The sequence below is a fragment of the Lampetra planeri genome, chromosome 24, assembly GCF_965212315.1.
Source record: "Lampetra planeri chromosome 24, kcLamPlan1.2.h2, whole genome shotgun sequence".
In the NCBI taxonomy this organism is placed as follows: Eukaryota; Metazoa; Chordata; class Hyperoartia; order Petromyzontiformes; family Petromyzontidae; genus Lampetra; species Lampetra planeri.
In genome coordinates, this window is record NC_136130.1 from 4,607,882 (window position 1) to 4,622,724 (window position 14,843).

Genomic DNA, 14,843 nt, shown 5'->3' on the forward strand with positions numbered 1-14,843 from the left:
CGCTGCGACTCGTACGAAGATGCCCCGTGACATCGCTTCTTTTTCATGTGGCACGCGAAGCCTATCCGGTGTTTACGAAACTGACTGCGATTTCGTGACGTAATTCAAAACCGATTTCCAGTTCGTTATGCGCAGCTCAGATACACGTTCAAGTCTGTTGTGCTCATCAGACGTGTTTTCCAGTGTGTCTTAGACGCTGAACAGACGTGTTCCAAAAAGTATTACGCACTCTCTCGATGAACTGTGGGTAATAAAATCACGACTACGACCAATATATTCTCAGGTTTTTTCGGTAAAGTCACGTAGGTAAAAAACATTAAAATTAATGAAAGTAAAATAAAACAAAACAAAATAAAATTCACGACGTTTCGGAGGCAACACAAGTCTCCGTCATCAGGTGGGACCGTCACAGCCGAATTAGCTGCATCAAGTGAAGCAATGATTCAAGATGTAATCCCTTATAAGCAAGTTGAAGGGAGGTGGAGAGGGGGGGGGGGGAGAGCTTATCAGGCTGTGGTAGCCAATGAATGGAAACGTATCGGGAGGGAGGAGGAGCGGTGATCAAAGACTGCACGCAGTGCTCAACACAATGAATGGAGACGTGTCGGGACGGAGGGCGAGCGGCGATCAAAGACTGCACGCAGTGCTCAACACAATGAATGGAGACGCGCCGGGACGGAGGGCGAGCGGTGATCAAAGACATCACGTAGTGCTCAACACAATGAATGGAAACGTGGCGAGCGGTGATCAAAGAACAATGAAGAGATTACTGTTAAACACTGTGGATGTTAACACTCGGTGAAGTAAATTAAAATAGTGCCTGTCAGATAAGATGGTCCAAAAAGTGTAATTAAGTCTTTTTTGCGTGGTTAATAACATCTTTCCAGTGATTACTGAGTTTGTACCCATCATCACGGTTGAAATTATGTCTGTGTTTGTATATTTGTATGGCTTCGTGTACAAACCTTTGATGGTAGCCCGGAGGTTTGCAGAGAACCTTGGTCTCGGAAAAGACAATTTCATGAGAGCCCGCCGAGTTGTAGCAATGATCGGCAACGGCCGAAGAATCAGTTCTGCCGTGTTTCAGATCTGACTTGTGCTCGCGGACACGATCAGCAACATGACGTTTTGTTTCTCCAATGTAGCAATCACCACAAATGCAACTCAATTTGTAGACTCCAGGATACTGTAAGTCAGGAACGACATCCTTCACAGATGGAATCAGATCACGGATTTTATGCACTGTACTGAATCGGACTTGGATCTTATGTTTGTTTAGAATTTTGGAGATCTTTTTGGTCACGCCTGCTATGTATGGTAACGTGATAGTTTTGGTCAGAGTTTCATGTGGTTGTTTCTGTGTGGTGGGAGAGACAGCTTGGCGGATAGTGCGGTCAGAGTATCCGTTCATCCTGAGGGCCCGATGTACATGTCTTAATTCATCAGTCAGGTGGTGTTGGTCAGAAATGCCATGGGCTCTGTGGTATAGCGTTTTGATGAGAGAATTCTTTTGAGATGGGTGGTGGTGGGAATCCGGTTTCAAGTAGGAATTTGTGTGGGTGGCTTTCCTGTAGACAGAATGTCCCAAGGATCCGTCAAGCCTCCTCTTAAACAGAATATCCAAGAATGGTAGTTTACCGTCTTTCTCCACTTCCATGGTGAATCTGATAGATGGGTGTCTAGAATTGATGTGGTCCAAGAAGTGGTTCAATGCTGGGAGGCCATGTGGCCAGATGACGAAAGTGTCATCCACATATCTCTTCCACAGGGAAGGACGCAGGGTGGATGTCTGGATGGCGTCTGATTCAAACTTTTCCATGAACATGTTGGCTATAACTGGTGACAAGGGGGAGCCCATAGGGGTACCCTCATTCTGTTTGTAGAAGGTGCCATTCCAGGTAAAATAGGTGTTGGTGAGGCAATGCCTAACCAGCGCAGGTACATCAGAATTCAATCCATGTTGGACTAAGTCCTCAATTATTGTTAGGGTGTCCGGTACTGGGACTTTGGTAAACAAAGATACTACATCAAAGCTGACGAGGATGTCATCAGGAGATAGTACCATGTCCTTAACCATAGAGACTAATTGGGTTGAGTTGAGTACTGCCGAAGAGGTCTTGCCTGTGAAGGGGAGCAGAGTATCTGATAGAAAACGGGCTAGTTTGTACGTCGGAGAGTTTATCGTCGACACGATGGGTCGTAGCGGGGTGCCTTCTTTATGGATTTTGGGAAGACCATAGAGTCTGGGAGGTCTTGCCGCCGATGGTTTTAGAGAGGGACGTTTGCTTGGTTCGATTAGGGAAGTCGAACTCGTGATGATACTGTTGGTTTTTGTCGTTAGTGGGATCGTTTTTAATTTTGGAGTAACTCCCATCATTAAGCAGGTCCAGGATGTTGTTGTTGTATGAATCTTTATCCATGATGACCGTGGCATTGCCCTTGTCTGCCGAGAGGATGACTATATCATCTCTCTTTTTTAAATTCGCGAGTTCAGAGCGTTCGTTTTTGCTGATGTTACTAGTGGGTTTCTTAGCATTCTTAAGAATAGTAGCTATTTCAGCTCTTGCTACATCCGCATGGATGTGTCCTATGCCTCTGAGGGCTACATCAATCTGAGAAATCATATCCTCTACTGGTATATATTTAGGGGTGACGGCGAAAATTAGTCCTTTGGCCAGTACCGTTTTTAGATTGTCAGAAATTGGAATGTTACTCTGATTAATCACGGTCTTGTTAACATCCAGCTTTGCGATGTGTGGCTCTGGTTTCTTTTTAGATAGGAGGTTGAATTTAGAAATCAGGTTAGCTTTGCATTTGGCTGACATTGAGTCAGCAGAAGCAGAAGTCATGTTATCAACGTGGTTCCAATCAGAAGGTGACATTTTTTGTATTAACATTAGATGTGTTTGTAAGAGAGTCTTGTCTAAATTATCGAGTTCAGATCGGAGTAACCTTATTCTCTCCGAGATTAGTGATAGGCTAGCTTTAAATAAGATCTGTTTGGAGTTCGGTGAGGACACAGCAGCGGATGTGAGTGTGAAAGCGATGGGTATTACCTTGTATCATCACGAGTTCGACTTCCCTAATCGAACCAAGCAAACGTCCCTCTCTAAAACCATCGGCGGCAAGACCTCCCAGACTCTATGGTCTTCCCAAAATCCATAAAGAAGGCACCCCGCTACGACCCATCGTGTCGACGATAAACTCTCCGACGTACAAACTAGCCCGTTTTCTATCAGATACTCTGCTCCCCTTCACAGGCAAGACCTCTTCGGCAGTACTCAACTCAACCCAATTAGTCTCTATGGTTAAGGACATGGTACTATCTCCTGATGACATCCTCGTCAGCTTTGATGTAGTATCTTTGTTTACCAAAGTCCCAGTACCGGACACCCTAACAATAATTGAGGACTTAGTCCAACATGGATTGAATTCTGATGTACCTGCGCTGGTTAGGCATTGCCTCACCAACACCTATTTTACCTGGAATGGCACCTTCTACAAACAGAATGAGGGTACCCCTATGGGCTCCCCCTTGTCACCAGTTATAGCCAACATGTTCATGGAAAAGTTTGAATCAGACGCCATCCAGACATCCACCCTGCGTCCTTCCCTGTGGAAGAGATATGTGGATGACACTTTCGTCATCTGGCCACATGGCCTCCCAGCATTGAACCACCTCTTGGACCACATCAATTCTAGACACCCATCTATCAGATTCACCATGGAAGTGGAGAAAGACGGTAAACTACCATTCTTGGATATTCTGTTTAAGAGGAGGCTTGACGGATCCTTGGGACATTCTGTCTACAGGAAAGCCACCCACACAAATTCCTACTTGAAACCAGATTCCCACCACCACCCATCTCAAAAGAATTCTCTCATCAAAACGCTATACCACAGAGCCCATGGCATTTCTGACCAACACCACCTGACTGATGAATTAAGACATGTACATCGGGCCCTCAGGATGAACGGATACTCTGACCGCACTATCCGCCAAGCTGTCTCTCCCACCACACAGAAACAACCACATGAAACTCTGACCAAAACTATCACGTTACCATACATAGCAGGCGTGACCAAAAAGATCTCCAAAATTCTAAACAAACATAAGATCCAAGTCCGATTCAGTACAGTGCATAAAATCCGTGATCTGATTCCATCTGTGAAGGATGTCGTTCCTGACTTACAGTATCCTGGAGTCTACAAATTGAGTTGCATTTGTGGTGATTGCTACATTGGAGAAACAAAACGTCATGTTGCTGATCGTGTCCGCGAGCACAAGTCAGATCTGAAACACGGCAGAACTGATTCTTCGGCCGTTGCCGATCATTGCTACAACTCGGCGGGCTCTCATGAAATTGTCTTTTCCAAGACCAAGGTTCTCTGCAAACCTCCGGGCTACCATCAAAGGTTTGTACACGAAGCCATACAAATATACAAACACAGACATAATTTCAACCGTGATGATGGGTACAAACTCAGTAATCACTGGAAAGATGTTATTAACCACGCAAAAAAGACTTAATTACACTTTTTGGACCATCTTATCTGACAGGCACTATTTTAATTTACTTCACCGAGTGTTAACATCCACAGTGTTTAACAGTAATCTCTTCATTGTTCTTTGATCACCGCTCGCCACGTTTCCATTCATTGTGTTGAGCACTACGTGATGTCTTTGATCACCGCTCGCCCTCAGTCCCGGCGCGTCTCCATTCATTGTGTTGAGCACTGCGTGCAGTCTTTGATCGCCGCTCGCCCTCCGTCCCGACACGTCTCCATTCATTGTGTTGAGCACTGCGTGCAGTCTTTGATCACCGCTCCTCCTCCCTCCCGATACGTTTCCATTCATTGGCTACCACAGCCTGATAAGCTCTCCCCCCCCCCCTCTCCACCTCCCTTCAACTTGCTTATAAGGGATTACATCTTGAATCATTGCTTCACTTGATGCAGCTAATTCGGCTGTGACGGTCCCACCTGATGACGGAGACTTGTGTTGCCTCCGAAACGTCGTGAATTTTATTTTGTTTTGTTTTATTTTACTTTCATTAATTTTAATGTTTTTTACCTACGTGACTTTACCGAAAAAACCTGAGAATATGAATCATTGCAGTCACGAAAGCTTCAAATCTAGAATTTACGACCAATATACCCAGATGGCCCATAGGCTGAAGGATCTAAATGTTTTATATGCATTACGCTCAAACAAGACACCTTTTGTGTGTTAATTGCATGCGAGAAGGCAGCCCGTTCTATGGACGGGGTGAAGTGACACGAACATGACACTCACATGACCCTCGCCAGACATTCACCACTCCCCTGACCTCACCACGCACCAAGTCATCAACTCATTAACATAACCTTCTCCGCTCACGCTGCACTCTCCGATGTTTACCGGTTTTAAATCCCTCACATTAACATAAGCTTATCCGTCTTGTGCCCCGCCCACTCCGTTCTGACACTTCGGCTACGCCCATTTAAAACCTTTATAAACAGTTTGTCTTTAGAGGCTTACCCCCCTTTTTCTCTCCACCTGATGACGATCGCTTGTGTTGCGATCGAAACGTCCTAGTTTTTTTTATTGATTATAATTTTTTTTAACCTAACTACGTGACTTTACCGAAAGACCCAAAGAATAAGTCATCAACTCACCTGACCTTCACCGTTCACCGGTTTGTCCAATATAGTGGGAAGCACTTGACATTCTATGGCTCCTCCTGCTCCCATACAACGGCACATGGCTGCCCGTTGTATGGCAGTTCGTAATGGGGTTGTGGGCATTGTGTTCCGTGCCAAGCGATTGCTTCAAATGGTGGAGTGGATATAAGCAGCTCCAGGACTGCTAAGTCGAATTATCAGGTCAGAGGCTGATTGTTGTCATAATTTCGAGATCTTAAATTTCGATGTAAAGCTTTCGTGACTGCAGGGATTCATCTTCTTGGTTCTTTCGGTAAAGTCACGTGACTTTACCGAAAGAACCAAGAATTTCGAGATCGTTTGCATAAATTACAGATCACAAGCTTCCCAGTGACCCCTCATTCATTAAAATTGATGAAGCGGTCAAGAAGCAATTCTCCAGACTCTGATAAGTGCAGATTAGACACTTCTTATTAATAGTTTCTCACCGAGGTTGAAAACGTGTATGCATTGGCTCTGCCCGTCTGCCTCCGGTTAGCACGGTTGGCTAGTTACGTTGCGCGAAAGAAGTTCAACATACATACGTACGTACATAACTACACCGGTCATGTAGAAACTGTACTCTGTATTCATAACGCCAATAAAGTACTGTTTTAAAAATGCATATATTTGACCAGGTGATTGAATATTGTTGCATACGACCAAGTCACCCGCAACGTGCCTGATTTAGTCAACGCTCGGGAGCTACTTAAGAATTGAGCCTGGACAGTGCTTGGATGGGCGGTCATCGTGCGTGCCAGGTTGTGATGGGTGGCTGTGGGGCCCTGCCATGTGGTGGTGAGCAGAGGGCAACGAAGCTAAATCCATCGCCTTTACAAACACGCACTCACCAGGGTTGGTGAAGTACGGTCAAAAGAACGCCAAAGTGCCACACGGCGTGGGTGAGGCCCCTCATCCAGCAGCGGACTGCCAACAGGGCTGCCCACGTGTTGAATGTGGGTAATGACGGAGAGATTACGACGTCGGGTGTTTCAACTGCGCTGCTTTGCGACCCGGGGCCTCCGTTACAAAACAGGGAGTGCCGGTCCCAGTGCACCAGTGCCTGTGGCTTAAGTGGAGGGTTTCTCTGCAATTCCACGGTAAGGGAATTACAGCACAGTGGGGAGGGGGGGGGGACACGGTTTATAACCATGAAACTTAACAAAAGCATAATTTTGGGCTTTTATGGTTGCTAAACGTTCTGACTCGGCAGCTTGGCGCGGTACATGAAGTCAGCCAATTTCACCGCCATGTCCAATTTGCCTACAATTGCTCCGGCGGAGCCGTGACTCCAGAACGGCACTTTCCTGACAAGCGACAGTGCGCCGTGCGCACAACACCCACAATGCAAGATACCTGGCCAAGCAACCCACAATATAAATGAACCACAATACCTCACTGATCTCATATTGGGGCATAAACCATCATGCAAACTCCAGTCATCCTCGCAGCGGATTTTGCCTACCGTCGAATAAAAAAGGCCACTGCATCGTGCGCTTTCAAATGCACTTTTGCGGCCGTCTGGAATGCTCTTCCTTCCGAGCTGTGCACTTTTAAATCATCTAGATTGAAAACTAATTTCTTTCTAACTGCTTCTTGTGTGATAATTGGTTTTTTACCCTTCTATCTGGCAACAAAACTGACACCTTTTTACAAGGAGTCATGTTTGCATAGACCACAATACCTGCAGTCATAATACAAACAAAAGACATAACTCTGATAATGTGCACTGTCCTTGAAGTTGATTGGTCCACACCCGAGACAGCTTTCCTTAGAGCCTAGTCTCACATGGGTTGGACCAGATGACGCTAAAAGGCGCACAATTCAAAGACAATGCACCATCAGAGTATGAGAGCTCGGGGCAAGCATCTACACTATGGGAACCTCATTTGCCAGTAAAAATATAATTGGTTTTTTACCCTTCTATCTGGCAACAAAACTGACACCTTTTTACAAGGAGTCATGTTTGCATAGAGTTGTGCGCCTTTTGGCGTCATCTGGTCCAACCCATGTGAGACTAGGCTCTAAGGAAAGCTGTCTCGGGTGTGGACCAATCAACTTCAAGAACAGTGCACATTATCAGAGTTATGTCTTTTGTTTGTATTATGACTGCAGGTATTGCGGTCTATGCAAACGTGACTCCTTGTAAAAAGGTGTCAGTTTTGTTGCCAGATAGAAGGGTAAAAAACCAATTATCATATTTTACTGGCAAATGAGGTTCCATAGTGCTTCTTGTGTGTTTAGTTTGTTGTCCTTCCCCCGTACCTCCGATTAACATGGTTGGCCTGGATAACCGATTACTGACCAAAAGAATCTGTCATGTGAAATTTAGTTCTCGCGCTCGATTTGGCTAAATTCTATCTCAAAAAAATGAACAAAAAATTCAATTTGCCTTGTCAAGCGACGAACATTACTCTCTGTAAGCAGGGTGGGTGAGATAATCACTGCCGCCCTTATTGCGTGGACCGGAGATCAATTGAACGGCCCTCAAAAGTAGATGTTTCTGCAATGTCCACTTCTGTTGGCCGTTCCCGTCCACGAAAGGTCACAACTTCGTCTGGTCCGGGCGTCGGCGCAATAACTCACTGGGGGCAACGGAAGGCGGCGGCTGGGTCGTGGTTGGCGGCACGGCGAGCGTGGTGGGCACCTGGGGGAAGTTCCGCTCGTCCCGCGAGCTCACCGTCAGCGTGACCGACGGGTCCGGGTCCTGCCGCAGCAGCTGCTGCACCTGGTGCCCGCGGTCGTGGTGGGGTGGGGCACAGGATAACCAGAGGCAAAGAAAATTACATTCAGATCTTATCGGCCCTCGTGTGCAAACGTACCCCCCCCCCACCCAGCCCCCACCCCGCCCCTCGCCCAGGGACATCGTCTTAAACGAGGGGAGTGCAGAAACCTTTCCCCGGGCGAACAGCATTTTCACATACCTCTCGCGGGCAACCGCGCGTTAATACACACACGGCGGCTTTATCCAATGACGTTATCCAAGATTGCAAACGTGGGTGTTAACCTGCCAAAAGTATTTTGAGGTCCGATCATGCAAAAAAATATAACATTCGTGTCAACCGAGATGAAACAGGCCCCGCCCCCGCCCCCCCCTTAAAGTGAGATGTGTGTGAGCGTGCTAAAATCACAAACGCAGCGCGACCGGGAAGGAAAACTATTCCCCCTCCAGTAGCCACGATTAGCAGAGCTAAGATTCTCGCGGTAGCAGATCAATAATGCTTGCGGGCCGTTTCAAAGAGCCAGATCTCACGTGGCTGGCAGGCAGAATGAAAGAGTCACGTGGGCCACAGGTCCCTGACCCGCGTCTCAAACTCTTAAACGCCGAGCTGTCGTTGCCGACTGGCAGGTCACGGATGAAATTAAAAAAACTGTTCGTCGGAGGCGAGTGGATGGCTCGTGGGGGCTGTGAGACCCAGGTCAAAGCAATGAGTCTCTCAGTCTGAGCTGCAGAGTTTAAACCCCATGGTGAGCGCTTGGGGTGAAAGGGCACCCTTGTGTGCAATGGCTTTGATGGTCTCGGCAAGGAAGCCGTGGTGGCGAGATGTTAACTACCTCGCCTGGCATACAGGAGGTGTATTTAAGAACTTGCATCTTGGAATCCCTGCCTCACTTGATACAGCAAATCTGGCTGTGACGGTCCCACCTGATGACGGAGACTTGTGTTGCCTCCGAAACGTCGTGATTTTTATTATTTTATTTTTATTAATTTTAATTTCATTTATTACCTACGTGACTTTACCGAAAAAACTAAGAGTATACAGGAGGTTGTTGGTTCGATCCCGACCCTGACGCCGAGATTTGGAGTTTCCATGTTCACCCCGTGGTCGTGTGGATTTTTTCTCCGGGTCCTCCGGTTTTTCCCTCCCCATTTAGAAACATGCGTTTAGAGTATTTGGCTGCGATACATTTCTGCATGATAAGCCACTTCGTTGAGCTTGTGGCCAGGTCGCTTCTGAAAGAGAGCTACATAGCTCAGTGAGCTTTTTCTCGTAAAATTTTAATTGTAAAAAAAACAAGGAGCAAAAAAACTGCAGTGAACGTGCTCCAGTGTTTCTGTGCGGCATCGTGAGATTCAGTTGCCCACAGACGCGATATGAACCCCGCCGATTGGAGTGCCTCTCATGAGATATGTATAAATAATGTGGATCAGAGCATAAGATAGCCAAGTTAGGTGCATCGCGTTGAACCGTTAAGAAAAGTGGGCTTGGGTAGGACACGTCGCTCGGAGGGATGATGGCCGATGGTCAAAGTAGCGGCGAAGTGGCAGCCGAAAAGTGGAAACATGCCCGAGGAGGAAGGCAGCCACGGAGATGAAGCGATGACATCGGCTCATGTGCGGGTACCAAATGGATCGCTGCATTGCATGACAATGACAGATGGAGACAGCTTGGGGCGGCCTGCATCCAGCAGTGGATTGATGATTGCATTGCACTAAAAGCTGGTATGTTGATTTATTATCATTGTTTCATTTGGTCACCCAAAAGATTAACTGGTCATTTTCCAATGTAGGAATTTGGAATTTCCACCACTGTCTCAACGCTGCCTGAATGCCTAATGCTCATTAGCATTAGGCATGAGAGGGGTTGTCATGTTATCCGCTGCTGTGTTGTCGTTGTTGCCGAGTGGCAAATCAATTTGGGGGGGGGGGGGGGGGGAAACAAATTGAAAGCAAAATGGACTTTGAAATAAACATTCAAAGACCATCCATCAGAGGGCCCCTGCAAAGGGTTATTTCACCACGGTACAATTTAGCGTCGCGTACATTATTTATGCTGTTAAATTAATGAAAAACCTTCAACATGTATTTTTTCCCTACATTAAATTAAAAGGAAAATGTATTTTGCCCGCAGATAATACCCATATAAATGCAGAATGCAAGTATATACTTATCAGCTGGCAACACCTTGCCCTTTAACTCAGCACCCTGTTTAGCATTTTGTCATGAACTCATCAATTTATTGTACATTTACAGCTCTAGATATCAAATCCCGACCGTCGGACGCATGAAAGATGAGAGTGCTTTAAACCCACGATGAGTCTGCACTTGCACCACATCTCATGGCCCGAATGCCATCTCCTTCCCCTGCCAAAGCCTTCTTTATTACTGTACAATTATCACCACGAGATACACAGAGGCAGAAGGTATTCATTCTAGATTTGAAGCTTTCGTGACTGCGAGGATTCATACTCTTAGTTCTTTCGGTAAAGTCACGTAGGTAAAATTAATAAAAAAATTAAACAATAAAAATCACGACGTTTCGGAGGCAACACAAAATATCTGTACCCTATATAAGGTACAGATATTTTGCTGTGACGGTTTCACCTGAAGACGGAAGCTTGTGTTGCCTCCGAAACGTCGTGATTTTTATTGTTTTATTAATTTTACCTACGTGACTTTACCGAAAGAACTAAGAGTACAGAGGCAGAATTTGACTCAAGTTGGAACAATGTCCTTTCACGTGTGGTGTGGTGGAGCACTTGGTTGCGACCACAACCGGACTTGATAAAACGATCCAGCACTCGTCCATTCATGCCAGTCACTCGCAGTGTCCTCAATCGCCACGACCATGGTTACACACACTCTCCGTAGACTTCGCTCATTGATTCATCCACGCATGTTGAGCACATTTTATACCAGGCTGAACGTTTCGTCTCATCCACCACACTGTCTTCAACCACCGCACTACAGGTGATAACACTCACTCACCGACTCAGTCACTCACGTACCACACTATAGGTCACAACAACACTCACTCACCGACTCAGTCACTTATTCACCCACTCACTCACCGACTCAGTCACTTATTCACCCACTCACTCACCCACTCACTCACTCACTCACTCACCGACTCAGTCACTCGCTCACCCACTCGCTCACCCACTCACTCACTCACTCACCACACTGCAGGTCACAACACTTCTCTTTCTGAATCTTCCCTCGCACCTTCGAATTCCCTCCCATCGTCTCTTATAACCTTGCTCAATTCAAGACACTTATTTCCTCTTGTCCATTAAACCTTCAGGAGTTCTATTTGTTGCTGGCCACGTGGTGTTTTGGAACCTGTGCTCCAGCAAACGTGGTTGAAAAAGTAAAAAAACTATCACCTTGTCGGCCGTTTGGCCCAGAACAGGTTCCCCATTCACGGCCAGGATGCGGTCTCCCACCTTCAGCCGGCCACCCTGTGTGTGGGACACGACACAAACACGGCCACGAGGTCATCGCCATCATCCTCACCACCACCACCACCACCATCGCGGCCTTGATCTAGCACCTGCAGGACGCGTCACTGCGGAGGGGCCCCGTCAGCCGGAGGAGGGGAAACGAGCCCGAGAGGACGTCCACCGCGAAAGAGACGGAGCGAGAAAAGAAGCGGGACCGATTGTTGCGTCGCACATCCGGAAGTAAATTTTGCCGCGCCTCCGATTGCCACGGTTGGCTACGTACGGTGCGGAAGAAGTTCAACACGCGTACACACATCCAGGAGAGCGAAGCGTGGTGATGGCTTGCGGAGGGGGCCCTATGTTCGGCAGTGTGTAGACGACGGCTGATGATGTCATTATTGCAAGTGGTGTTTTTTTATCTCCATCAAGACTGGAATGGGTGGCTTTTAACTCGGGACGGTCGTACCGATAGCAATTAGAGGCTCCACATACTGGAGCACACTTCGGGCGTATGAGGATAATTGAAGGCTGATCCTAATGGAAATGGATCTATGCTCGCAGGGATAAGTGGTACGGTCACGCGGCTCCGGATAATGCAGCTTCAACGAGGGGTGGCGGCAGACGTGGCCCAGCGGCAACACAACAAACCCAACGCTGTTCGTGAACAACACCGTGGCGGCCCTGAGAGTATATAATAGGGGATTGTCTAAGGCAATGCCACTTCTTCACGGCACACAGAGAGGCCACAGAGGTAGTAGAGTGGATCAAAGTTGGAGACGGCACTTTTACCATATACCACGGCGCCTGAAAAAAAATAAATTATAAAAATTCCTCCCGACTAACGGCGGTGGAGTGTTCTGCAGAGGTTCGAATTCAACGGGCTGCCCCGGTTAGCGCTGCGGGTGGACTAACCACAGGATGCGTGTCATCCACGTTCGAGATGCCGTGATGTCGTTCGAGGAAGCGTAGGCCATCGTGTGCCGACGTCATGGTTCCAAATTTGCTAAATTAAAAAAAATCACTCGCAAATGATTCACTCGGGAAGCACGGGGCAATTTCCGCCCACCCCCCCCCCCCCCCTACTGTGAAAAACGATCAGGGCTCTCGCTGAATGAGTCTTGAGACTCATTGAGCTTTCCTGGGGAAAACGAGCGTGTATGTACATATGTATGTGGAACTTCACTCGCACCATATGTAGCCAACCGTGCTAATTGGATGCTGCTTGAGAGCCTGGTTAATGCTTGGATGGGGGAACACAGGCCTTGCGAGGGTGGCGGAGGGGCGGGGGTGGGTGGAGGGCCACGTGGTAGACAGCGAAGCAAAATCCAAGGTTGTATTGTACTGTACTTCTATGCCTTCACCACCAACCCACACTGACCATGCGAGCACAGTCACCGAAGTGGGCAGATGTGCGGACCCGAAGTGAGAAAACGGAATCGGATCGGCGAAGACATATTTTGAGAAACGATTAAAACGACGGGGCAAACCAAAGTCGAACGACGGACAGGCGAGCGAGGACGCAGGCGCGGAACGCTCCGGCAGGCGTGGTGGGGCGAAGAGCTACGAGAGCGGATGTTGGACGGCGCGGAAGGATGAGACACGCACGGCATGTGGTTGTCACTTGGAATGAGTCAGACGGTGCGATGGGAAGGTGAAGAGGTGGAGAATGCCAATGGCTCCAAGCAAGGTGTGTATTGGGAAGTGGAATGATAACGGAGGAGGTGTCATATGCGGGGGCCATATCTAAGCACAATTACGATGAAGATTCTGCCGGGGAGAATGGAAGTGATGGAAATTACCTGTCAATGGGCACCGACTCGGCTCAGACGATGTGACATGAGATATAATTCATAACAATTGCATTTAGTGGGCCAGAGTGTGTAATCAACGTGGGGCACTTTGCACAACAGCTTACAGTTCGATTCCCCCAGCAGGGAATTGGCAAAGCATATCATTTGTCTATACAAAAGTGTACGTTTAAGACCGCTTGACATCATCACGCACGAGGGCAGGCCACTGAGAATTCGTCTGTTTGCAGCTTGACGGATCAAGTTTTGTGAAGCACACTACTGTGTAATGACGTAGATAGAACGAATGATTAACATGAAGGTAAAATAACCGTCAGTAAAGGGGTGAAACGATTACACAAAGTGGCCGGAAAAGGAAAAGAGTTTATGACGTATTAGAACGTCACCGGAAAACTCATTTCTTTAGAACTGCATTTATTTTTTGGCCTTCCCCCCCCCCCCTGCACCTACGATTATCACGGTTGGCTACGTACGGTGCTAAACAAGTTCAACTAACACACAAACATACGACTGTGTAGATACAGTGCTATATAATAAGAAGGTATGGTCATGGCAGTGGGGAGCGGTAGCGTAGCGGTTAGCACACTGTAGTATGAACCCATCAAACTGAATTTGATTCCCGGGCATGGCAGGCGAACACCATCGGCAATTTCCTTCTGCACATCCGTGAAAAAGAGCTGAAGAGCTTATCGGTTTCCTCCAGTCGAAATAAATATTCAAATTTTGGGAGATATCGGAACCGGCCCTGGGTGTACCCTTCACCAACCTGCACTGACCATTGTGATGAAGTATGGTTACATTTTTTTTTTTTTTTAAACAAAATCTGTACATCTCTCTGGCGGGGCTGTCCCAGCGTTTCAGTTTTAGCTCCTCGGAGAAGCTTCCAGCACGTGGAATGAAACGTTGGACATCACGCCGAACAGCACACGGGGAGGGGTAGGGGGCAGCAGCCGGTAAACACACGGGAGAGCGAGCGTGAAGCTGTGTCGGGAGTGTTTTGATATAATCTTACGAGAAGTCTGATTGACGTCTTGCTGTGTCGGGCACTGCGGTGGCGAGATGTTAACTACCTCGCCTGGTATACAGGAGGTTGTGGGTTCGATCCCGGCTCTGCCGCCTGTTTACTTGGAGTTTGCGTGTCTCTCTCCCCCGAGGTTTCGTGGTTTTTTCTCCGGGTCCCCTGGTTTT

The 14,843-nt window shown here is 47.5% G+C and overlaps 1 protein-coding gene across 3 annotated transcripts in view; it reads right to left on the reverse strand.

Annotated features, from left to right (window-relative positions):
• LOC144726670 (multiple PDZ domain protein-like) overlaps positions 1-14,843 on the reverse strand; it is a 166,489-nt gene that overhangs the window by 21,000 nt on the left and 130,646 nt on the right. For 2 of the 3 annotated variants that reach the window (XM_078605434.1, XM_078605432.1), the window contains 2 exons: positions 11,791-11,865; positions 8,269-8,410 (listed from right to left, as the gene is read on the reverse strand). In XM_078605434.1, coding sequence (XP_078461560.1) covers positions 8,269-8,410; positions 11,791-11,865 — 217 coding nt within the window. The remainder of the gene's footprint in view (positions 1-8,268; positions 8,411-11,790; positions 11,866-14,843) is intronic. The other variant, XM_078605433.1, reaches the window with a different exon arrangement.